Source organism: Delphinus delphis, chromosome 7 (genome assembly GCF_949987515.2).
Source record: "Delphinus delphis chromosome 7, mDelDel1.2, whole genome shotgun sequence".
Taxonomy (NCBI): Eukaryota; Metazoa; Chordata; class Mammalia; order Artiodactyla; family Delphinidae; genus Delphinus; species Delphinus delphis.
Genome location: NC_082689.1, coordinates 47,246,818 through 47,273,062, shown reverse-complemented (window position 1 = coordinate 47,273,062; position 26,245 = coordinate 47,246,818). Strand labels below are relative to the sequence as shown.

At 37.1% G+C, this 26,245-nt stretch overlaps 1 protein-coding gene across 1 annotated transcript; it reads left to right on the top strand.

Annotated features, from left to right (window-relative positions):
- The first annotated feature begins 3,785 nt into the window (after nucleotides 1-3,785).
- On the top strand, nucleotides 3,786-24,758 carry ZC3H15 (zinc finger CCCH-type containing 15). The gene is made up of 10 exons (XM_060016466.1): nucleotides 3,786-4,000; nucleotides 11,946-12,047; nucleotides 16,557-16,668; nucleotides 17,324-17,476; nucleotides 17,926-18,017; nucleotides 19,114-19,296; nucleotides 20,605-20,751; nucleotides 20,917-21,018; nucleotides 21,767-21,890; nucleotides 23,721-24,758. Exons 1-10 carry the CDS (start codon nucleotides 3,926-3,928, stop codon nucleotides 23,909-23,911), a joined length of 1,281 nt encoding a protein of 426 aa, XP_059872449.1. The 5' UTR covers nucleotides 3,786-3,925; the 3' UTR covers nucleotides 23,912-24,758.
- Nucleotides 24,759-26,245: the final 1,487 nt, after the last annotated feature.

The window sequence follows — 26,245 nt, the reverse complement described above, 5'->3', positions numbered from 1 at the left end:
TGGAATCCCTTGTATTAATTCAAAAGGACATGGGAAACCATCAGAAAGCTAGTACTAGGGAAATGCTGTGATTGATGGGAATCATGAGAAATGGTTTTAGCTTCAATGAAGCAAAAAAATATTTGGAAATTGTACATCTTGATTTCTTGACAAATGCCATAATAATTTTATCATAATGGCACCAAGAAATATTTCAAATAGAAACAGATAAGTCACACATGTAAGTCACCCATTTAAGAAAACTTTACATCAGCGTAGGCTGAAGTGAAGGTTCATAGAATTGAAACTCAAACTGACAAGTTAAAAGAGATTTTACATGCGCTACTGAAACAATGGCACATCTTTTGTAATAGTTTATTATTTGGGAGAGGAAAAAATGTCTTAAGGAAACTGCCAACGTGTCAGAAGCATTTTGAAGCCCTCAATATTTAAATCAAAATACTTTCTAATATGTACTGCCTCAATCCATAAATCAGCAACTTACATGGCCAGTCAAATTAGTCTTGTCTTGATGACAAGAATTTATTTACATAAACTAGTAGTCTTGCCTCTGCTCACCGTAACAACACCCACAGCATAGTTTGGTCCTTTATCAGTTAGTATATTAGTATGCTATGATAACAAAATATCACAGACTTGGTGGCTTACACAACAGAAGTTTATATTCTTATGGTTTTGCAGGCTAGAAGTCCAAGATCAAAATGTCAGCCGATTTGGTTTCTTCTGAGGCCTCTCACCTTGGCTTGCAGATGGCTACTTTCTTGCTGTGTCTTCAGGTGGTAGTTCCTTTGTGCACATGCATACCTAATGTTTCTGTGTGAAATTTCCTCTTCTTATAAGGACACCAGTTAGATTGTATCACTATTAGAGCCCAACCTAAAAGCCTCATTTTAATTTAATCACCTCTCTAAAGTCCTTACCTGTAAACACAGTCACATTCTGGGGCACTAGAGATCAGTGCTTCAACATATGAATTTGGAAGGGTGGGGGGAGGCACAGATCATCCCGTAACAGTCTTTAGGTGCAAACAACTAAAATCAAGCCCAATTTAATATATATATATTAAATATATATATATTATATATATATAGGAAATGTTGCCCACAGAATCTAAGGAATCTGGTAAACTTAGGATATCCAGAATCTTGAGAAGCCTGGAGAATCAGGCTGGGAAAACCTAAAGAGCAAGAGATAATAGCAAAGAATGTAATTAAAGTGTAAAGCAGATACTGCCACTGACCTACCACCTGGATTTGTAATAAAGTGTATTCTTCTAATGCCCTGAAAGACTCCAGAACTCTTCCTGAGTCTTGTCTCATTCCTTTGAGATAAAAAAACGTAGACATGGGGGTGGGGGGAGGTGGCAGGAAGAATCTGCCTGCCCAACCCTAAATTATGTAGCTAGAATCTGGTTCTGTGGGATAAGGGAAAGGGAGAAACTTGCCCCTTTAGTTTCTAAAGTGGGAATTTTAACGTAATGGGTTATCCCTCTCTCTCTCTCTCTCTCTCTCTCCCCCTCTCTCTCTCTCTCTCTCTCTCACACACACACACACACACACACAGGAAGGACCTTTGGTTTTGTTTGTTTTGGATCTTGGATCTCTATTCTTTTCTCTTACCCCCGCCCCAGATTTATCGAGATATAATTAACACATAATATTGTGTAAGCTTAAGGTGTACAATATGGCGATTTGACATGTATATGTTGTGAAACTATTACCACAATCAAGTTAGTTAACACACCCATCACCTCACATAAGTTACTGTGTGTGTGTGGGGGTGTGTATGCGTGTGTGAGCAAACTTTTAAAATCTACTCTCAACAACTTTCAAGTATACAATACAGTATTGAGTTTTTTACTATTTATTCTAAAATTTATTATGCATCTTTTTAAAAATTGAAGTATAATTGATTCATAATACTATATTACCATATTGTTAACTATAGTCAGGAAGCACCTTTGGCTGCTGGGTAGCAAAGAAATAATTTCTTCAGTACCAAATCTCCTACTCCCTAGAGACTCAGGTCCAAGTAATATATTCTGATGTCTTCTGAAGAGGTAGTTAAGGGAACAGACTACATCCAAGGCAATAAATCCACAGCCTGTCTACCAAATCAATCAGGCAGGACCAACATTTTTTTTAACTTTTTTATTTTTTGAGCTCTTTTATGGTGGGCATTTACCTCAGGTTTGACGCTGGTCCACTATTCCTTAGTGCAGGGGTCCCCAACCCCCAGGCCTCGGACCGGCGGCCTGTTAGGAGCTGGGGCGCACAGCAGGAGGTGAGCGGCGGGCAAGCACGCTCCCCATCCCTCTACATCGCTCGCATCACCGCCTGAACCATCTCCCCACCCCCCCCACCCGACCCCAGTCCGTGGAAAAATTGTCTTCCACGAAACCGGTCCCTGGTGCCAAAAGGGTTGGGGACTGCTGCGCTAGTGTATTTCATTCATCTCGACACCCATGTTTATATCCCTGCTTTCTGGGGCATTTGAATTTGTAACCCCTGGACTACACCTTTAAACTTTGTTTTGTGGAAGTTTAGTTTAAATTATAAAGGAGTAAAAGGTATTGAATTCCTAATCCTACTTTCATTTGCTACTGGATACCACAAACAAGTAATTATCTCAGAAAACAGTGAATTCAATGAGTTAGACTTATTTCTAATCTATGAAGAAATGACTATGAGGGACGAGGGCTATCAGAGGAGGTACTATATTTTAAAATGTATATATTCCACTTAAGGCAAGACAGGATCTTTTTTTTCTGCCTGGATCACAACTGCGGGGCAGAAACAAAAGTAATGGTCGGACGTAGAAGGGAATTAAGACCTATGAACCTGGGGCCACTACTATAATTTAGTTTCTAGATTCTTTATAATGCCCCCATATTTGTTACTTATAATTCATCAGTTTTATAAGAATGATTACCGATAAAATTCTTCAAAAATCAAAGGGCCCAAAGCTATCCTTGGGAGCACTAAAAAGAGAAACAAGGCAAATACATTTCACCCCCACGGGAAGTCTTAAAGGAGAAGATTCTCAAAAAATCAAAGATTATAATACTGAATAGAGAAGAAGGTGGGGGTCCTTCCGTCTTCTGACATGAACTACAAAAATAATAAAAGATAAACAAGAAAGTAAATAAGTAAAAGACAGGGGAGTCCACCCATCAACCAGGGATAGGATCCCAGATGAAGTAAAATACGTCACACACACACACACACACACACGGGATTCTTTGGCATTATCTTATGCAGAAAGTTTCGAAGTTTACTTCTTCGTAAACCTTCACAGTAACCTGAAGCACGCTGCACTCGCCGGCCGACCGGCCCTGCCCCACCTGGGCACGAGAAGAAGGTAACTGGGTACCCTGAACCTCCAAGCATCCCCGAATTGCTGCGGCTGCTCGGTGATCACCCAGGCTGTGGATGCTACAGGCGACCACTAATCCAGCAGGCAGAAAAAGCCTCCACCCGAGGCGAAGATGGGCATGAGTCGCACACCCTCAGCGGAACAGGATGCGCAGGGAGAACTCAAGCGCAGTGTGTTCCAACCCGCTCGCCCCAACCATTATTAGGCCTGCCGCAACCAAGAAAATGCTAGGCGCGTAAGTGACATCACGTGTGACGCCCGGTCATTTTTCCCACGTCCCGTCCCTGCCCCATCCTGGCCGGCCGCTGCGGAAGCGCACGCGCACCTCCGCTTCCGCGCTCCTCCGCTTCCGCGCTCCTTCGCTACCCACAATGCTCCGCAGCACCGAACTGTCGCAAAGGCCGCGTTTCGGCGGCGAGTGAGCGACTAGCTTTCCGTGTGGTGCGGCGGCAACGGCTGCGCGCGTCTCCCTCCTCCTTCTGTCGCGGGGCCAGAGTGCCTGAGGGAGTCCAGCTACGCTTAAGTCTGGCCGGTGCCACCTATCTCCGCAATGCCCCCCAAGAAACAGGCTCAGGCCGGGGGCAGCAAAAAGGCGGAGCAGAAAAAGAAGGAGAAGATTATTGAAGTGAGTACCCACCCCCTCCCCCACTCACGCCGCGAGTCCTCAGGAAAGAAGTCTCCCGGTTCCCCGCTCCCCGGCTCCTGTTCGCGTCTTCCGGGGCCACGTGCCCCTCCCTTTGGTTCTGTGTGCCCACAGCCCCTTCTCCAGCCCCCTGATGACGCTCACTGCCTCTCATCGCTGTAGTGACGCCGCTGGCGCCTCCGCACCCAGCCTTTGCTTCTCCGCCCACACGGTAGCCTTCACTGGGTCGCGTGCGAAACGACCCCTACCCCAGTGCCCACACAAGGTTGGGTCCTTCGCTAGTCACCGAAATTGAAGACGTTTTTAGGCTAGTGTTTTAAAAAATACGCTGAACTGCCCCGGACCAGACTGTTTCTGGGAGGCCGACTCATTACGAGCCTTTGTGTTCCTTGTTTCTTTACCCGTCACCTAGGAATAGTGGTTACTTCTTTCAGAGCAACAAATTAGTTCTTCATGGCCGTCTCGATCCATCTCTAAACTGTTTGAAGTTACATAAAGAGAGGAGGTTTCTTTCATGTCGTAGCCCACCGTCTTGTACATGGCGCTTGTCACAGATTCTGAGTTACATTAAATCCAATGACGTTTTAAGAGAGATTAGGTCTCATGTCACTAGCTCTGTACAGTGCCGTATCTGGATTTGTTATATATTATACATATTCATTTAGTGCACTAAGCCTGTTGCCCTTTAATGGCAGAGGAACGTTGTTGACGTTCTCAAATGTTTTATAAGTTTGTAGTCCAACGACTGTATCAATGAGTTTCCTTAAGAGAGTGGACCGTATTTGAGATTCCATAAACGTATAGTGTAGTCCCCAACAAGATATTTCTTCCCTCAATTCCTGTTATTAATCCTTCTCATAATTAAACAGTTCCTCGTGTACGTTAGAAGTAATTGGAAAAGCCATGACCGTTTTTCCTGCATGAGGTATATCTGAATAATTAATGCAGAGCCTTTTGTGGAATAGTTAACTTTTTATTAGAACACGACCAAAATGCGTGTTGTGCGTGTTTTGAAATGAGATGTTTATTTATAAATGATTATTATTTTTAATATTTAGTATTTATAGCCTTGAAAAATAGGATTGAAAGCCCCCAGGGTTTCATTGTATAAATCTAATCATAACTTTGTCAAATTTCACAGAAGTTTTAGTCTGTTGGTTGAGTTTAACTAACATGCTTATTTAGAATTCTGGTAGCCTTGGCCAAGTTCCAACACTGAAACAGAACCTGTATTCTTATTGCCAGTTTGTGCTATTTAGAACTGTCATGAGTAGCATAACCAGAGATTTGAAAACAGAATGATTGTCACCTTCACACCTGTGTCTGCTATACCTTTTTGAACAATCTGGACTCCTGGCACTTAGGTAGATCTCTGGGGATGGAGATCTGATGGCATTCGGTACTGTGTAAATAAACCAGGAGCATTTTAGGGATGACATTTTACCTGTTAACTTCCTTTACTGAGGTTGTATTAACATGTTAGACCATGATGCCAAATACAACTCCCATATAGACATGAAATTAAATGTTACATGACAATTTAAGTATACTTAACACATTATCAAGTTTTAACTATATATGATTGTTTCTGTTTTTAAATAAATATTTATTTTTGTTTTAAGGAATTGTAAATGAAAGTTACTTATAGTATCCCATCGACTAAAAATGGTAGTTATATTATGGATTCATTCATCTTGTTACAAGGTTATTTTTAAGATAAAGAGGACTTTAGTTTCATTAATGAAGACTTCACAAAAGAAAATTGCAAAATAGCTGTATTCTTTAGCCAAAAGTATTCTAACGGAATGGTGAAATTAAGCCTTTTTTCCTCACATTTAACATATATGATGAGTGTGTGTTTTTTTGTTTTTTGTTTTAAATGGTAGTGTGCTGCATAGATCTTTGCTACCACCAGAGAGGAATGACAATATTTTAAGTTGTAGGTTAAGTTATATCATTTTTTGTGAAACTAGATTTATAGAGAATATTCATCCTGGTTAGGAAACAGTATATTCCATTTTGTTAAATATCATATGTGACTTTTTTTTTTTTTTAAACTTACCTAAAGCCCTAACATATCTCAGTGGCTCTTGCAAGGGGTTGAGGAGAGTTATAGCAGGCTTAGCTCCCAGCTCCTCAATCAGATTCCATCCAGAACAGCACTTTATCAATTTTTGTATAATTTGCATAATTTTGAATACTAGAAAGGATTTTTATTACCAAAGCCTTTAAAAGTTAAGATGAAGTAAAAAATATATTTTTAAGAATTCTACATGTTTTTTAATTTTTTAAGTTTTATATACAACTTCTAAAGGTTACTTTCCATTTATAGTTATTACAAAATATTGACTGTATTCTGCGTGTTGTACAGTACATCCTTGAGCCTATATACACCCAATAGTTTGTACCTCCCACTTCTCCACCTGTATATTCCCCCCTCCACTGGTATCTAGTAGTTTGTTTTGTGTTTTATTCACTACTTTGTTGTGTTTTTTAGAGTGCACATATAAGTGATATCATACAGTGTTTGTCTTTCTCTGTCTGACTCATTTAACTTAGTATAATGCCCTCCAAGTCCACCCATGTTGCTGCACATGGCAAAATTTCATTCCTTTTAATGGCTAAGTAGTATTCCATTGTGTGTGTGTGTATGTATATGTACCATACCTTCCTTATCCATTCATCTGTTGATGGACACTTAGATTGCTTCCATATCTTGGCAATTGTAAACAATGCTGCTATGAACATTGGGGTGCATGCATCTTTTCAAATTAGTGTTTTGGGGGGGGTTGTATATATACCCAGGAGTGGAATTGCTGGGTCATATGGTAGTTCTATTTTTAGCGATGTAAAATATATTCTGCAACAGACTTATAATGAACGTAATTGGAACCTGGTTCATACTGGTTGTTTATCTCTATGACCATAATATTTGTGGAAAAAAATATTTCTTTAAAGTCTATACTTTGACCTGTAAAAGGCTAATACTTATTTAAGTGTCTGGTTAATTTTGGAAAGTTTTTATAGGACTATGACCCGAAATTCTAAGTTTACCAAAAATTGACAGTTAAGTAGAACATACGCTTTTTAAGCAGTACTTTTGAAGAGATTTTAAAATAAGTGGTTGCACTACTTGCCTGTCCCATCTTCTGTACCTCTGTTGCTTCCACTGCCACCACCATAGGCACTCACTATAGAAGAACAACAGCAACACGTAGCTTTTGAGAACTCCAAGTAAAGGAAGTAAAAAGAGGCATGAGAGACAGTCTAATTTAATGAAAGAAGCACTGGCTTGGGGTGAGATAGACCTGCATTTGAGTCCCATATTTCACATTAAAATTTCAAATTTTGGAGGCTTCCCTGGTGTGGCAGTGGTTAAGAATCTGCCTGCCAATGCAGGGGAAACGGGTTCGAGCCCTGGTCTGGGAAGATCCCACATGCCACGGAGTAACTAAGCCCGTGCGCCACAACTACTGAGCCTGTGCTTTAGAGCCTGCGAGCCACAACTACTGAGCCTGCGTGCCACAACTACTGAAGCCCGCGTGCCTAGAGCCCGTGCTCTGCAACAAGAGAAGCCACCGCAATGAGAAACCTGTGCACCTCAACAAAGAGTAGCTCCTGCTTGCCACAACTAGAGAAAGTCCGTGCGCGGCAACAAAGATCCAACACAACCATAAATAAATGAATGAATGAATAAATAAATATATATATATTTCAAATTCTGTAGTTCTAGGCAAGTTACATGACCTATCTGAACCTCAGTTTCTCATTAGCAAAATGGAGCTAATTCCTATATTACAGAGCAGTGGATGACATGTAAAGTACCTGACGTATGGTATATGTTCAATTAATGGCAGTTGTTAATTTATTAATATAAAAAGCTAGTTAGGGGAAATAGACTGAACTGTACTGTTATGCAGTGCTTACTTTCTATCACTTGAAATAATTTCCTTATGGTGCCTTCATTTTTTTTCTTTCCCTGTTTAAACTCCCCAAAATTTCATGAATTCATTTGCATTTATAAGTATTTTCTTTCCGAAATGAGTATATCAAAAAGGGTTATTTAAAAAAAGGGTTATGGTTCTGTTAAACATTCACACTGTTGTCTCAAATGGCATGCACTATTTGCTTTCTTTGGATGAAATTTAATAAACTGAAGTCAGCTTTGGGAAATGGAAGGTTTGTTAATGGAAACGGGGGGATAATCTGGGTTTAGGGCAAGCAAATAAAGGATGTCCAGCTAAGGCCTTGTAGCAGCAAGGAGGTAGTAATGGAGACCTATAGGGATAGGATCCAGGTATGTGAAGGATGGAGAAAGAAATGATTCTCGTTGCCAGTGAAAAACTTCAGCTAAGGTCAGCTGTTGATTACTTGAATCTATATTAACCAGCTGCAGAATATCCATTGCGTGGATAGACAACAAAAGTATACTGGAGTGCATTTGGGGAACAAACTAATGAGGTAAAACAGTGCTGGCCTTTGTTTATACCAGTGTCCCAAAAGGAGGACTCCAGTTATCTTGGAGTACTATTCATTATTGACCTGCACTCCTGCCCGCTTCCTTTATTCAGACATCTTATTTAAGGAGTAGAGGCTGTCCTGTAAAAGAAGCAGGATTACTGAAGAGTGGACGGGGGAGAAACTGTCAGTTTTAAGTGAAGTCTGGAGTTCACTGAGTGTTAAGGCTTTTGGAACCTCTGGGAGTCGTCCTTTTCTTAGAATTACTGCCTGTTCTCTAAACTCCTTCGTATTTAATTTCCCAAGTCTGAAACACACACTGTTCCTTCCTTATCACTTAATGAGGACCACTGTTTCCCTAGTTTTATTTTAACCATGATTTGGGGTTGAGTATAACCTCCAGTCTTCCCATCTCATATCCCCTGACCCTAAATCCAGGTTAATCTGTAGGTAAGGTCTGTCCTGAACTCAAGAAGAAGGGAAAGGAAGCCTTTTGGAAGTATTCTGAATTTCAAACTATCCTATTTTCAAGAGGTACTGTTAGTATCCCAGGTCCACAGTGTAATATTCAGAAAACGTTGTGTACCAACCGACCCAATAACCTAACTAGTTTCTCTGGGAAGTAGTTTTTCCTGGTGGAAAGAACAAGGACTTTGCTTGGAGTCAGATATACCTGGGCCAGACACAGTTCTCAGTGTTTTGGGGAAAGGAAGGAAAAGAAACAAGCCATCTACAAGTGATAAATTTACACAGCTCCTTTAATTCTCTCACTGAGATAAGTACCTTTTTGCAGTTGAGGAAACAGAAACAGGTTAAATAACTGGCCCAAGGTTATTAAGCCGGCAAGTGGCAGAGTCAGGATTCTGGCTCCAGAGTCCTTGATGTTAACCACTGTGTTCCACCTCTTTGTAGTAACCCTAAGAGGTTAGAGTGAGACCCACTTTACAAATAAGAAAACTGACAAAGAAGGTAATTTGCCCAGTCCTGTTTGGGATTAGAATTTGGCCAGTCTGACTCCAGAGCTTATACTCTTGAATCATTACATTGTACAGCCTGCCCCTTATTAGCAGTGTTACTTCAAAAGAATTGTTGCAGATTTCTGAGTTTCAGTATCAACATTTACAGAATGAGGTAATAGTATATCATATGATTGTTAAGAGGATTCAATAAAGTATATATTCAGAAGTTTATGTTTAGTGAATACTAGGTAAATAAGTATCCCTTATCTCTGGAAAAAAATAACAATTTCCAAGTTCTAACCTAATTAGAGACTTCCAAGACACAACTCATTCATTCTCTTTAGACTGGTTAATTATGTGCTAAAGCAGTGTAATTAAACCTGAAAAACTTTTTCTCCTGGAATCTGGAGCTTATATACCTCTACCAGAAGCTGTTGTCATGAGTACTTTCTTCTCTAGCTGGCCACATCCCCTTAGAGGACTTTTTTCTTTCCTAAGTTTTCATATATCAGTATCTACCTTGCCGTTTGGCCTTGTTTATTCACAGTTTGCTTCTCATCTGTAGTTACATGTGGGGCATGAGTTGAACCCCAGAAACGCTGTTCTCTGATGAGACATATGTAGATGGTGTTGTACTTTTGAACCTCAGCATATGAAGATTGATAGTAGATGGATGAGTTGGTTAACTGGCTTAGTAGAGCAGAGCAGTTGGGCCTGAGGGCCCACCTAGGAGTGTGCGATTGAGAAGCAGGTGGGTTTGCTCTGAAGAAGTCTGCAAAAGCTTGACAGTGGGAGGTACTAGGTAATGCAGAAGGCGAGTGACTGAAAACTGGGTGTTAAAAGTATAGAAGTAGCTGATAGCTCTTACCTATTCCTCTCGCCAGAAAGGGGGTGGAGGGGATAAATCAGGAGGCCTCTCTGCTTCTGTAACTACGCACAAAGGATGTGGGGAGCATGGTTAAAATATGAGCCTGAAAAGGGCCACTAAGGAGTCTGTGTAGTAAACTAAGAGACACCTTCTCCCACCTGCTCTCTTCTCCAGTCCTTTAGCCAGGGTTATTGCTCTCCTAGCTAGAAGATTCTTCTCCAGAGAAACAGAAAAGACAGGAAAAAAGACTTCAGATACCAGTGTTTGGTGGTTTCCTGACAGCCTTTTCACCCGTTTACCTTAGAGTGAAGCTCACTCAGTCTAGCTTCTTGTGTTAGTTTCTTAGGGCTGCCATAACAAATTACCACAAACCAGGTGACTTGAAACAGAAATTTATTCTTTCACAGATGTGGAGGCTAGAAATCTGAAATCAGGTGCAGGCAGGGCAGTGCTCCCTCTGAAGACTCTAGGGAAGAACCTTTTCTTGCCTTTTCCTGGTTTCTGGTGGCTTCTGGCAGTCCTTGGCATTCCTTGGCTGATAGCTGTGTCACTCTAATCTCTCTGCCTCTTTCTTCACATTGCCTTCTCTCTCTATGTTTGTGTCCTTTCCTCTTCTTATAGAGATACCAGTCATTGGATTTAGGGCTCACGGTAATCCAGTGTGACTTCATCTTAATTTATTACAGCTACAAAGACCTATTTCCAAATAAATTCTCACATTCTGAGGTCGGGGTAGGCATGAATTTGGGGGGAGGACCCTATTCAACCCACTGTAGCCCCCAAACACACACACAGTTGTGCAGTGCTTTCTAAATGTTTTTGTGCTGTATACTTACTAAATATGAATAAGTAGTCAAAGACTACTGTTAGTGCCTTGCACATAATGAGCATACCATAAGTGATAGCTGCTATTGTATTAATAACTTGCCCAAATTACTATTTAATAATATTCCAAATTTAGATTGTTGCTTTTTAGTTAGGAATACTTCAATTTTAATATTTCCTTTTTAGCAACAACTAGTAGTGTATATTTTAGTAGTTTGGTTTCTATAAATTTAATTGTTTTGAGAGGATAGCTCTATTACCCAAAAAAAACAATCCAGAACTTAATGTATCTTCTTATGCAGTATTCCCTAAAATGTGTTCAGTAGTGCATAATCCCTCAGGATACTCTGAGAAAAATGTTTTCTGAGGTAAAATAAGATTTGGGATTGCTGCCTACTGTATCTCCTCTGGTAAAGGCTCTCACATATCTTGTGCTTGAGAATTAAAAACCCTGTTAAATAAGCATTTTCCTAAACTTATTTGACTGTTGAACTAATTATCCTGGTGTAACAACTCTGCACATCCTGTAATACTGATACTCTAAAAACACAATTCAGAAAAAGCATTATAGGCTAACAAGCTTATTGACGATAGTTATAAGTATGTATTGAATCCTAAAGAATCCTGGGTGATGTTTTGAGCTCATATGTTGCCTAGACTTGTCGTTGTAGTGTTTTGCATGTCTGTGTATAGCATAAAGAAAGAATAATTTTCTTACCAATGCGTAAATGAAAGAATGATTTTTAGACATGACTGAAAAAATAGATAAGAAATTAATATAAATTGCTAAGATATCTCAATAATTTTTCTCACTTAGGACAAAACTTTTGGTCTAAAGAATAAGAAAGGAGCAAAGCAACAGAAGTTTATCAAGGCTGTCACTCATCAAGTTAAATTTGGTCAACAAAATCCACGTCAGGTAAATAACTTAAATTTCTTCGTTTTCTTCATATGGATGTAGTACAGCATCGTTGCAGATAAAAATGTTTGATATTGTAATTGTGTTTCAAAATGGAATCCTAGGGCTTCCCTGGTGGCGCAGTGGTTGAGAGTCCGCCTGCTGATGCAGGGGACACGGGTTCGTGCCCCGGTCCGGGAAGATCCCACATGCTGTGGAGCGGCTGGGCCCTCTGTGAGCCATGGCCGCTGAGCCTGCGCGTCCGGAGCCTGTGCTCCGCAACGGGAGAGGCCACAACAGTGAGAGGCCCGCGTACCACAAAAAAACAAAAACAAAACCAAAAACAAAATGGAATCCTACTCTATAAACTTTCCTGCATCTTGCCTTTGTTACTCAGCAATACCTTTTAGATATTCCTCCAAACCATTTTGATATAGTTCTAATTTATTCTAATGGCTGCATACTATGATGCGGATGTACAGTATCCATCCATTTCACTATAAGTAATCATTTTGTTTCCAGCTTTCTGACATTAAGAACAATTGTACAAGAAATATCCTTATACATGTGTTTTTACATGCATTTGTGTTTTTATTTCGGTAGCATAAATTGTCTGGTGACACATTTCTAAATAAAGGGAAATGGATTTCTAATTTTTAATAAATTTGCCTGATCATTCTCCATAGAGATTGTAATACTTCAGATTTTCATTTGCAGTATGTGAGTTTTAGGTACTAAAGCTCTTTTTAATGTTTTCCAATCTGATTATGTATAAAGTGATACCTCATTTTTACTCTTTCCCTTACTCCTAGTGAGTTTGAGTACCTTTTCATAAGCTTGTTGGCTAATTTGGTTTGTACTTCTCTGACTTGTCTATTCAAATCCTTTGCTTTTTTGGTTATTTGTCTTTTTATTGTCAATTTATGAGAGACACCTTCTGTCTACATTATAGATAATTTGTGATGTTTCTGTTACATTTTGTTGTACAACAGTTTGTATTGTCAGATATGTCTAGTTTTTCTTTTATATGGCTAAAATGTCTCCCCTGCCATGAGATTATGTGTGTTTTTCCTCGATTTTTTTCTAATTATTTTGTTTGCACAGTCTGTAATTTTATCATATAAATTTATTTTGTATGATACTAAGTTTATTTCTTTTCAAATGAATAGCCACTTATACCAGCATCGTTCATCTCACTGAATTGAAATACCCATATTGACATATATTAAAGTCTCATGTATGTTCAGATCTATTTCTGGATTCTCTTTTCTTTTCTGTTTATTGTCTTTCCCTAAACCAGTATCACATTGATTTTGATTATAGTGACCTAGTAACATATTCTGTTAGCTATTAAGGCAAGTCCTCCCCCCCCAAGATGTTACTCCTTTTCTGTTTTTCCTGGCTGTTCTTAGGCGTTTATTTTTCCATATGAATTTTGAAATTATTTTATCATTCATCAGTTTTACCATTTTATTCAAAAAAATTTAGCTCCATTTTCTTCACATCTCTGTATTCTCAATTCTTCATTTTATATAGATCTTTCACTTTATTGAGTTCAGGATTTTACAGACATGGACCTTTATTTTAAAAAGTACTTTTTTCACCACCCTATCTCCTTTTCCTCAACTTTTGGAAACACTTTTTTTTTTCCATCTGAAAATATCAGAATATATATTTGTGAGATGGTTAACCTCTGTCACTGATGCTGTCTACAAATTAGTGCCTCCAACACTTTTGTTTCTCTTACACAGTTTGACTCTAAAGCCAAAAGCTTGATCTTCCACACTGCTGACTTAATAGCTTGGTTTCATAAAAATGCATGCTCAGGCCTTGGAATCAGATCAACTTGAGTATGCATCCGCCTATCTTATTTGTTACATGATCTTAAATTATTTAGTGACACTGGTCTTTAATTTGTAGTATAGTATAAGGGGGGCAGTTACCCTTGTAGGGTTTCTGTGGTTTAACTAAAAGAGAAGATAATGTAAATCATCTGGCATAATATAAGAATTCATTTCAAACATGTTCCCTCCCCCCTGTTTTTTCTTCTAGTGGGAAGTATATTGACTGGTATTCAAATTTTATAGACCTGAGAAAGCCATAAAATGTGTTTTGGTTGTTAGGCTTGATAGTACATTTAATAATATATTTTTGATAATTTCTTGGGTACCTGACCTTTTATCTGTGAGCTTGAGTTATCTAAACACCATCCGTAACATTGGAAATGAGCAGCAGTCTTGCTGTTGGAGCCAAGCAAGAGATGCCTCACCCTAAACCCTGTGATGCCGAGGATGACCCTACTCTGTGTCTCCTCCAGATGTACCTCTCCCCACACCAGCTCAGGGCCTGCAAAGGTCAGTTACCCCAAGTCCATCTTAGGGTATACTACACTGCCAATATGCCTGAAGTAGTCAAAGGCAGGATATGTGCTAGGAGTGTGGACAGAGCCTTGATCCATTCCATGTTCTCCTCTGCACCTTCTTTCTCCCTGCACAAATGTGGTGGGATGAAACTCAGGGTGGGAAGCGGAGGAGCCAGGGGTTGACTCTCACTTTACTGCCATGCTCCAGTGTGGAACTCCATGGAGCCTAAGCATTTTAAATTTGAAACTGTCCTTCCAGGTCACAAGGTATGTTTGTCAAGTAGGGGTACAAACCATACTAGGTACAAACCATACTTTATTTAACATTAGTTTGATTTCTAATTTATAAATATTTACAAAAATGATTTGTAGGCATCCACTGAACTCTTGCTTGGGGTCCCACAAATGTCTGAGATGGGCCTAATGAGCAAAGAATACTTTTTATTAAAAATAAAGTGACTTAAATGTTTTCTTTTTAGAAAACTTCTCCCATTTTTCTGTTTAAACACATCCGACCCACAGGGTCAAAGTCAGGATTTAGAATGCCTTTAACCCTATTATAGTATTTGGCCAATCTTTCCCTAAAATTTCCTCTTCCTTTAATACATCTTTGTCCTGGATTTCTGTTTCTTTGATGTTTCTTTGTTCCTTTAACAGGCTTTTTAGGTTCTGTTGGCTTGTTTAATATTGGTATTCTTCAGGGAGCTGTTCTCTGCTCTTACCACTTTTTTATGCTGTCCTTGCGTAATCTGATACACACCCAAAGTTTACTTATTTGTAAGCAGCTGTTTCTAAAATCTTTATCTCAAAGCAGACGTTCTCTCCGGGAATCAAGATCCATGTCCAGCTGCCTTTTAAATAGCTCCACCTAGATGCCCTGTAAGCATCTCATACTCAGTATGTCTAAAACTGAGCTCATCCCCACCTCCTGCCCTGAAACCTGTTCCTCCTATATTCCCTGTCTTGTTTAACAGCACTAACCATGCAAATGATAATCCTAGACTCCTCCCTCTCCCTTATACTTCATGTCCAGTCACTTAGTCTTAACAGTTCTACCTCCTTAAGAGCTCTCCTTCCCCTTTCCTCCATCCTTGCTACTAATGCCCATTTAAATTAAAACTCTTGTGCTTTCTTGCATACAGCAATTTCATTAGCTTCCTAATTTTTATTGCCTTCATTCTTGGGCTCCTTCTAGTCCACCCTTCGCAAAGTTGTGATCTTTATAAACTACAATCTGATTGTATCACTGGCTTACTTTAAACTCTTGAGTCTTATCCTGTCACCTGTTGATACAGTCCAAATTTCTCATTGATGTCTCTCATACCTTTTTCATATCTTTGCACTGACTGACACTCTCTGCATTTCTTGCCCATCAAAAGAATTCATCCGTAAAGTATTAGCTCAGTCTAATTTTCTTAGGCATATTGGCATTCTTTGTTCCCAGAGCACCATGTATTATATTATAGTTGTTGACATGTCTGTCTTCCCACTAGATTCCGAGCTTCTTTAAATAAGCATCTTTGTCTTTTCATCTTTGTATTCCCTGTCATCTAACATAGGACCTGACATATAAATGTTTGGATGAATCCTCTAATCATATTAGGTATGTAAATTGTGTGCCTGGAATTATGTCATATGTCATGTTTTGTTTTGTTTTGTTTGATCTCCCCCATTGACCTAGCCCAGTGTTTTTCCACAAGGGTACTTATAGGTATTTGGGTTGGTACAATTCTTTATTGTGTGGGACTGTGCATTTCAGGATGTGTGTATCTCTAATCTTCAAAATGCACCTACTTGTTTCTGGGTTGTTGTCACAGAAGAAATTCCCAGGTGAGAACCATTTGCTAAAAATGCTGGGCATGTAGCATATGCTTAATAAATACTATTGCTATAAGCTTTTGAATATGCTTTTAACTTGGCATGGTACCATTTATAGGGTTTTTTTGGTAAAAGTCAGCTGCTACAAAATTTAGCAATTTCATTTAATAGTTTAACCACACCATTTAATATATACTGGAAGGCCATTGTAACACTGATATTAAGAAGTAAGAACTATATACATGTAATATGCACTTGTCTTTATGTCAGTGATATTGTATATTACTATATAGTAAAAACAATTCATTATATGAAATCAAATTTACATTTTATACCTGGGAATATTATAGGTAGCACAAAGTGAAGCTGAAAAGAAGTTGAAGAAAGATGACAAGAAGAAAGAATTGCAAGAGCTAAATGAGTTGTTCAAACCTGTAGTTGCTGCTCAAAAAATAAGTAAAGGTAAACTTTAAATTTCAGAAACGTTATTTTTATCAAATGTAATTCATATTTTAACACTCTTACTATGTTTTCTTCAGATTATAAGCCAGTTGTGTATGCTATGAAAATAATACTCCCTTTGTCAAAGTTATCTTTGTCAGTGACTTTCTTATGGTTCCTTTATACATGTGCATAGCTGTGTCATACAACTGTAAGACCAGCCATTAGCCCCTCACTTAAGGGAAAATTAAGGATTTGGGGCAGTCTGCTAGTTGATTTATAATATCCAATCTTTGGTAGTGGGCAAAGCAAACCTATGGTTGTAAAAACTGTAAATCCCAAACTGTTGGTAGTATACCTGCATTTATATTTCTCTTTTGCCTCCTGCCTCATTGACGCTAACTAGACAAGTGATGATAGAATAACCTATGTGTTTGCTTGGTTTCTCACCCCTGCTCTCTTTCTTTTTGGTAAGAAAAAAGGAAACAAAAATAGATATAAAATGCTATAGAAAGAACTTAGAAGAAATGTCTTATTGTTCATTTATATATGGCATTTCCTCTCACACCAGTAGTAGAAAATAACAAGTTAACCAAAAGTAATTATATCTCAGATAGAAGCTCTACTTTGTGATCTGGCAGAGTATAGTACAAATACCATATGCTATTTGACATAGGTGCAGATCCCAAATCCGTGGTATGTGCATTCTTCAAGCAAGGACAGTGTACTAAAGGAGATAAGTGTAAGTTCTCTCATGACTTGACTCTGGAGAGAAAATGTGAAAAACGAAGTGTTTACATTGATGCAAGAGATGAAGAGCTTGAAAAAGGTATTTTTTTTTAAGATATTCTCTTAAAAATAAATGTATATTACTTTTGGTTTGTTGTCAATAAGATATTTAATAACTTGAAGACTATTTCAGTCTTAGTAGGACTGTGTTTGTCCTAAAGAATAGTTGTGTGTTGTTGTTTTTCATAAAATCTGAATTTACCATATTATGCCCTTTGATTAAGTAAATGAAGATGTTTAAAAAACAGTGGATTATTTTGTATTTGTCTCTTACCCATTCTTCCAGTACTACTTTCTCATTTCCCTAAAGTACTTAGATTTTAGTGGATAATCTCACAACAGTGTTATTCCTACCTTTGGTGTTTTAAAGGAAATGTGTTTGGTTGTGGGTCTTAAAATAGAACTTTCCTGTGTAAGGATATATGCAGTGTGTTTTGGGGACAGTAGATAAAATTACAGTATTTAGTCTCCATATCTCTTTTTATTTAGATACTATGGATAATTGGGATGAGAAAAAACTGGAAGAAGTAGTGAACAAGAAGCACGGTGAGGCGGAAAAGAAAAAACCAAAAACTCAAATAGTATGTCCTTTTCTTGAATTGAGTTGCTGTGGTATTTATCATTAGGGAGAATTAAGTGGCAAGGTATTTGCTGCTGTTTTCTACTGGATTATTCTTTAAGTTATTGCCTCTTTTCATAAAGATTAGGTGAATCAAGCTTTGTTTTTGGAATTTACAGGTGTAAGTTATACAAAATTTGTTTCTTGTTTAAAAGTGACTTGAAAACCATGTGACTGAAGTCCTTCAAATGCCGTTTTCTGAGGTGGTTTTACTTTCTCAAACATGTAGAATTCTTTATTTTTTTGTGCAAAATGAATGGAGGTAGAACTATTAAATTAACCCACTTAATTCGTAACATATTCTGTTTTAATGGTAGGGAGACATTAATAAATCACAAGGGTGAAAATATTGTTGCATATGAATTGCAAAATGAATTTTTATTCTGTAGTATAGTTACCATGAAAAACCTTGCCGTGTTAGAAAAATTCTAAGTATTGTTTTTACTTACTTCTATTGTATTTTTTCAGGAAAAAAATGATACTTATTAGTTAATTTTTCCTTCTTGTTTGTAAAGCGTGTTTACCTAAGGCTTCAGTACAGTTGCATCTTGCACCCATTCATGTTTTAAAGGGTCACTATCCTTTGTGTTTCTTTTGTGCCTTGCTCCTTTCTTAGATGTAAGAAATTGCCTATAATTTCAGGTAATTCAAATAGTGTTAGTATCTTTACGCATGTGATTAGTTTTTAGGAAAGATCAAATCAAAACAAAGTTGTTGGTTTTTATTTTTTTGTAACCATTTTTATTTTCTCATATTTGAAAACCAGACTTTTGGATTACATTTACAAAGCCTAAATGGCAGCAAATCTTTTTTGTATAATTCAGTTTAGAGCAATGTCAAAAATAGAAATTTTATACAGATCCTCTCTAAAGGGAATTTACCATTGTATTAAGTATTTTAAGATTAATTTATATTTACATTTCTGCACGCAAGGTGCTCTGTACGTAAGTGGTTAGCCTAAAAAAGATGTGAATTGAGTATACTTGTTCCATATACCTAAGCATTTACCTTGGAAATGGACCACACTGAGCCACTGCTTGTGAATATTGTCTCTATAGGTGTGCAAGCATTTCCTTGAAGCTATTGAAAACAACAAATATGGCTGGTTTTGGGTATGCCCTGGAGGGGGTGATATTTGCATGTATCGGCATGCACTTCCTCCTGGGTTCGTCTTGAAAAAAGATAAAAAGAAAGAAGAAAAAGAAGATGAAATTTCATTAGAAGATCTAATTGAAAGAGAGGTAACTAGTATCTTTTTCCTACCATAAAACACTAAAGCAGTATTTATTGTGAAATTCTAATATTTACCACTTGGGGGCAATAGCATGTTGTTATGAAAAGGAAATGTAAGCCTAGCCATAATGATTAGCCAAGCATGACATTAATTTTAGGATTATGAAATATTTTTTTAAGTACTAGCTGCTGGCTTATCAAATAAACTGTTTCCATAAGATTGATATACTGGTATATCAGTTTGTGAAAATGCTTAGTCAGTATTCAGAGTGATGGAACTTGAAGTTTTAGATATTTTCCTTGGTGTCTTTATTTTTTGTCATTTTACTAATTATTTAGTAGTTTTTAACATGTGTGGAAGCAGACAACTCCACTACAGTTTTTCAGCTATGTGTTTTATCATCATTCCTGGACTCAAAGACTCTTCAGCTGCTCATCTCTGGCTCAGCACAAGAGTTTTATTCTTGAGCTAGCAGATAGGGTTACTGAGTTAGCAGATAGGCTCTTGGCCTTGACATGAAAAATGTTGAGATTATTGGAAATACTAGATTTAGGGTTGTATGCTTCAGACTGTATCCATTTTGCCTTGTCTTGGGTAATCTAAATGTGTTGTGTACATGTCTAATGTTGAGATTATATACATTTGTTCTTAAAAGGACATACTGTTTGGTGTCTCACATAGGCAATATACTGTGATAGAAAATGTAGACTTCGGAGTCAGATATATTTGAGATTACTATTTGTATCCTGGTTCTGCCACATATTAGCTAATAACCTTTGGTAAATTTTCCATCACCCTCTGTTTGCTTATTTGTGGAGATGGATGTGTTAGCATATGTGTATGAAGTATTTAACATTGAATACCTGGCAGATGTTCAGCAAGTATTATTTTTCTGTATATTTATTATTTGATTATTGGCCCTGAGGAAAGCAGATGGTGCCTTTTGCTTAGTTTGTTTTCTCATCTCTTGAGGATCACAAATGAAACTTGGATATTGTCATGGTGCTTTTCGTATTTATTGTTTTCGGCAATTGACTTATTTTAAAACTATTTCTTGTGACGAGTTTTACTCATCTTCAATTTTGAAAAGACATCTAGCTCAGGATAATATATTTTATAATGTTTAGAAATGTTTGTATCTCTGGACATGCATTTTGCTCCTTGCCATGTAAAGTGAAAATAAATCAGTTTATTCTAAGTTTAATGTCTTCATAACAGTCATAGGCAAGGGCTTAATTGAAGTAGGAGAAAACTGTTAGATCATAGTATCATAGATGACTTTAGGGGGAGAAAATTAACTTTTTTATCTTTGCAGCGTTCTGCCCTAGGTCCAAATGTTACCAAAATCACTCTAGAATCTTTTCTTGCATGGAAGAAAAGAAAAAGACAAGAAAAGATTGATAAACTTGAGCAAGATATGGAAAGAAGGAAAGCAGACTTCAAAGCAGGGAAAGCATTAGTGGTATGTCCCAGACTCACCCAAATAGATTCTCTATTCTTTCTTCCATTTTATAATTTCTGTATTATGCAAGATTTTATCCTTATTTAATTATGTGTATGTCTAAAATAAGTGACCAAGAAATGTTTGAATTTTGTCCTGAGTTGATATATGTGTGTATTTGAATAGATCAGTGGTCGTGAGGTGTTTGAATTTCGTCCTGAATTGGTTGATGATGATGATGAAGAAGCAGATGATACCCATTATACCCAGGGAACAGGTGGTGATGAGGTAAGAGGAAGCGTTGTCACCTCATCTTCTCATGTTGATTGAGAGAAGCAGTAGAGAGTGACAGTAGAGCAGTATAGTTAAGAGTACCAACTTCGGGGCCTTGGTTCACATCCTGACTCTAACCTGGGAAATTAGTTACACGCTGGGCCTCCACCCCCATCTGTAATACGGACATAATGATAATCCCTACATCACAGAGTACTTGTGAGAATTAAATGAGTTTATAAGTTTATGTTTATTTACAGTTCTTTATAGAACTTAGGTCAGTGCCTAATATATAGTTAAATGCTTATGTGTATTAGCTGTAAAATATGTTGTTTTCTCCCTCTAAAAGAAAAAAGCGTTTTGTTTAATATTTTATACTAAACAAAAAAAATCATGAGACAGACACTAAAAAGTACAGAGAAGGGAACAGGAGACAGCAGCAGAATTATTTGGTGATACAGAGACTTAGTATTAGCAGATAGCTTTTCATTTTTCATATGGTTATCATAAAATTCTGACTTCTGCCTTTGAGTTGAAAGATGGAAATATATATGTAAAAATATGATGTCAGAGGAAGAAGCTTCAAGTATGGCATTGCTATTCCTTTTTCAAGAAGTTTAGAAAAGTGAATTTTGGCAATAGTCATTTGTTTTCATTTGGCATTATTAATAATTTTATTTCATTAAGATAAATGTCAGAGGTAAAAGGCAAGTAATTTATGAAAACTTATTAGTAACACTTTCTTTTCTATGTGTTTTTAAAGGTTGATGATTCAGTGAGCATAAATGACATAGATTTAAGCCTGTACATCCCAAGAGATGTAGATGAGACAGGTATTACTGTAGCCAGTCTTGAAAGATTCAGCACATATACTTCAGAAAAGGATGGTAAGTATGCTGACTTTTGTGTAATTCTGAGAATTCAGAAACTGTCTAAAGGGGGTTAGGCCAGGCTTGGCAAACTTAGATGCCTGCAGGTATCTGACTGGTAACATATAAACATGTGATTTGGCCGTATATAAAAGTAGTAAACAGTGGAGGCTGTGGAAATGGGTGGCTGGTTGGATATTGAAGCCATTAACAAACTAGAAGTGGGCAAAATGAGTTTCGAGATGTAGCTAATGAGTTCATTTCAGGACCTCATGAGTATGAGATATTTTGGTTATTAAAAGTGGCGTTGTCTAGGGTACTGTGTAGACATTACCAGGAGGAAAAGGTTTGAAAGTCATCTGCATTGGTAGCTGAGAGTGAATGAACACACCCAGGCACAATACATATGATGAAAACATTCTAGAACAGACTGCAGAAAATATCAATGTTTTAGAGTAGTCAAAAGAGAAAAAAGCTTGGGAAAGACACTGAGAAGGACAGAGAAAAATTAAGAAGAATTTCAGGAAGATTAAGTAGGATGAGAATTAGAAATAATTCCTTAATTGTGATTAGGGAAGGAGTTGTAGGAATAGGGTACACAGTTTTCATTGGGACTGCAGTGGTATGAGGAATGAGGAGAAAAAAATGACTACAGATCACTCACTCTTAAGAACTTTGAGGGGGAGACATGGTCAGGATGTCATTTCATTTTAGGATATGGGAAATCTAAATATATCTGTTGGCCAGAGAGAAAGGATCTGGGAAAGAATGAAAAATTAAAAATGAAACAATATCAGGTATAGAAGCAAGATCTGGAAGTATAAATAATGAGTTCAGTTAAGAGTGAGAATGGAGGAGAGGCTGGCTAGGTGTATTTGGAAATAAGGATTGCTGATACAATTTATATCTAATTGTGCCTTGAGTGAGGATTTGAAGAAAAAAGTAAAAGTTTGGCATGGTTGCTGTGAGAGAAAAAGGTAGACTACTGATCAAGGCAAAAGTTGAGGGAAAAAAAGCTAAACGTTGTTTTTACAATAAAGGAATAAAAGTTATAACTTGAAAAACTGGCCTGTTCTCCTGAGATTTGAGAATGCTGTCAGACTACTGTCTTAATGCCAATCTGCAGACTGATTTGCTCCTTTGAAAAGTAGGGCTTTGGTGACAATAGGCACAATTGCAAGTACCTCAGAGGTTATAATTCCCAAGAATTTGTCATCAAAGATGTTTGAAATAACTTTAAATTAGGCTATTAAAAATTCTGTGTGTTCAGTATTGATGTCATTGAACAAGAAAAGGCAGCATTTTTGTTTTCTCAGTCATATAATTATAGCCTGAAAGGAAAAGTAGCTCCATAGCCCCAGGGTTGTTGGGTTTTTTTCCCACAGTTTGATGACAAGATGAAATATTTCTGCATTCACACTCATTTACAGCATTACAACTAGTGTGACTTAACTGCTATTTGTAAAACCAAAAGCTAAGTAGCTGCTTATATCATAAATGTTTTTTTTTATTCCATAATCATTTATTCAAACAAAATATGTGGAAGTTGACTGTTTAAAAACCTAATTGTTGGGTCATGTAGAGGACACAAGGTTGTATAAGATAAATCTTGACCTCAAATGTATGAACCGTTAAGCAGTCAGATGTCTACAGTGAAAGACATATGTTATAGTAGGTATAGATAATTGATACAAATAAGCTCAGAAAAAGAGCAGTTCTTGTTGGAATAATCTTAGGGAAGGCTTTCATGGAAAAAGGAAAAGAAGTGTATCAGTCTGTGACTGTCCGTTGCTAATGGACTAGTGTTTTCTTTTTCTAGGCCTTACTGATTTCAATTTTTATTTTTAGAAAACAAATTAAGTGAAGCTTCTGGAGGTAGGGCTGAAAATGGTGAAAGAAGTGATTTGGAAGAGGACAACGAAGGGGAGGGACAGGAAAATGGAGTCATCGATGCTGTTCCTGTTGATGAAAATCTTTTTACTGGGGAAGATTTGGATGAACTAGAAGAAGAATTAAACACACTTGATTTAGAAGAATGACACCAAAGAAGTCAATGAAAAAATTAAGTCAGCTCAGCATGAGTTGAAATTGACTACATTAATTTTTTTCCACCTAGAATTCTTCAACAGGATGTTTGTTTCCCATGCTGATTCTGGAGGGCTTACTCTCCAAAAAAGGAATATTCTCCCTACATCTTGTCTTCTGACTTTGGCTACATCTCATAGTAAGTTCAGAGTAGTTCATGATAAGTTAAAAATATAATGGTCATTGCAGAAAATGATTGATTGTTGTAACTGTCCACTCAAGTAGGAAGTGTAACTGCTTTTCCAGCTTTTGATTTTCAGTGGGCATGCGTTATTACAAGGACAACATAAGTGTAAATTACCCTTCATTTAATGCAGTTTTTAATGAGTGATTTTATTTCCTTTGTATTTATATGTTTAAAAGACTGCCTGAGATATGAGCCTGTACTTCATAAAGGAAACTGCATATGCAGATTCAGTATTGTATATCTTTGGACAATTAGATGGACATTTAAAATGAAACTTCATTAATCTGCCAGGATCAGCTGCAGTGCCCTGTGTTAAACTGTTTTAAACTATTCCTTTTCTTTTTTGCCAATGAAGTTGTAAATAAAGACCGTGATACATTAAAATCCAAGTATGGGCCTTTTTTTTTTTTAAGATTTTTCTATGAAAGTTTTCTTACCATTTCTAGCTTGAGAATTTTAACTAAATATCTGTTAGAGTTAACTATCACAGAAGGCACAGACACCTAAAGGGGTCTCTTAATACTGATTATAGGACTGTGTAGAGTGCTGATAGCCCTACTATGAGCTTAGTAACACCAATACTTAGCCTCAGAATGAGACCATAGGTGATGTTATATGAAAGGGTAATTACTGAATTGAGGATCATCAACCTAATTAAGTATCATCTACAGTTGAACTAGATACTACTAAAGCATCATTGTGGAGATCCATGGTGTTATAATAGTACCTGATAAAGTTTGATTACTCTGTTTGAGAGAGTGTAAACAAATCCACAAGAAAACTGGGCTGGGGGCCTTTGATATTGAGATCCCCTGAAAAATTAGGGTGATACATTTAAAATGGACATAATTTGCCAGTAACATTTAATACTAGTTATACCTTTTTATCATTTTTATGTAAGTATATTTTCAAATATTAATACAGTGCTTCTTTTGTTATTTGCAAATATAAGTGGATTTTAAGATAATAGCACTAAAAGGTCAGGTGACCTGGGCCCTAATTAATTTCTGCCTCAGATAAATTATATGATTTTTAAATCCCTGAACCTTAGTTTCTTCATCTGCATAGAGAAGTTAAAGTGCTTCTGAATTGTAAAACCTAAGAAAACGTGACTGTAAATTTTGTCAAATGATAACATCAAAGTTGGTAAAGAAATTGAGTTCCTGGCTGTTCAGTACTATAACATAATTGACATTTTTAAAATGTAGAATGTCATGAGCCAAGTTTCCCATCTACCGTGGAATTATACTTAAATACTTTCTATGAAAGATTTTTTCATTGTTTTTATTAAAAAGTTTTAAATGTTACTTATGCTTGATTTAATAATGAAACATTTTCAGTTTAAAGTATTACTACCTTACAGTAAGCATGTGATTTTGAAAACCAAATTTTCTTTAATCAGTGAGTTAAAAGGAAAATGCTACATTGTGGAAGTAATTTTTGAAACCCACAATTCTTCATCTAGCCTATAAGTGTCTTTCATTAGAAAAACAATATATGCTCAGAGAACGCAAAAAAGCATTTAAATCTGAAAAAATCAAAATGCAAAATTAAATTTGCTTCTAAAGTAACATATACAGGCATACCTCAGAGATATTGAGGGTTTGATTCAGACCACCAGAGTACAGCAAAGTATTGCAATAAAGCAATTACACGAATTTTTTTGATTTCCTGGTGCATGTAAAAGTTATATTTACACTATACTGAAGTCTATTAGGTGTGCAATAGCATTATGTCCAAAAAACAATGTACATTCCTGAATTTAAAGCTATAGCTAAAAAATGCTGTCATCTCAGCCTTCAGGACGTCATTGCATTAATATCAAAGATCCCCTATCACATATCACTAAAACAAATATAATAATGGAAAAGTTTGCAATGCTGCAAGCATTACCAAAGTGTGACACAGAGACACAAAGTCAGCAAATGCTGTTGGAAAATGGCACCGATAGACTTGCTCAGCGAAGTACAATAAAATATGGGTATTGCAGTTTTAACAAAGATCTGTGGCATCCCTGCATCAAGCGAGTATATCAGCGCCATTTTTCCAACAGTGTTATTTTTAAATTAATGCTGTTTTTTAATGTTTGTTTTTTTAGATG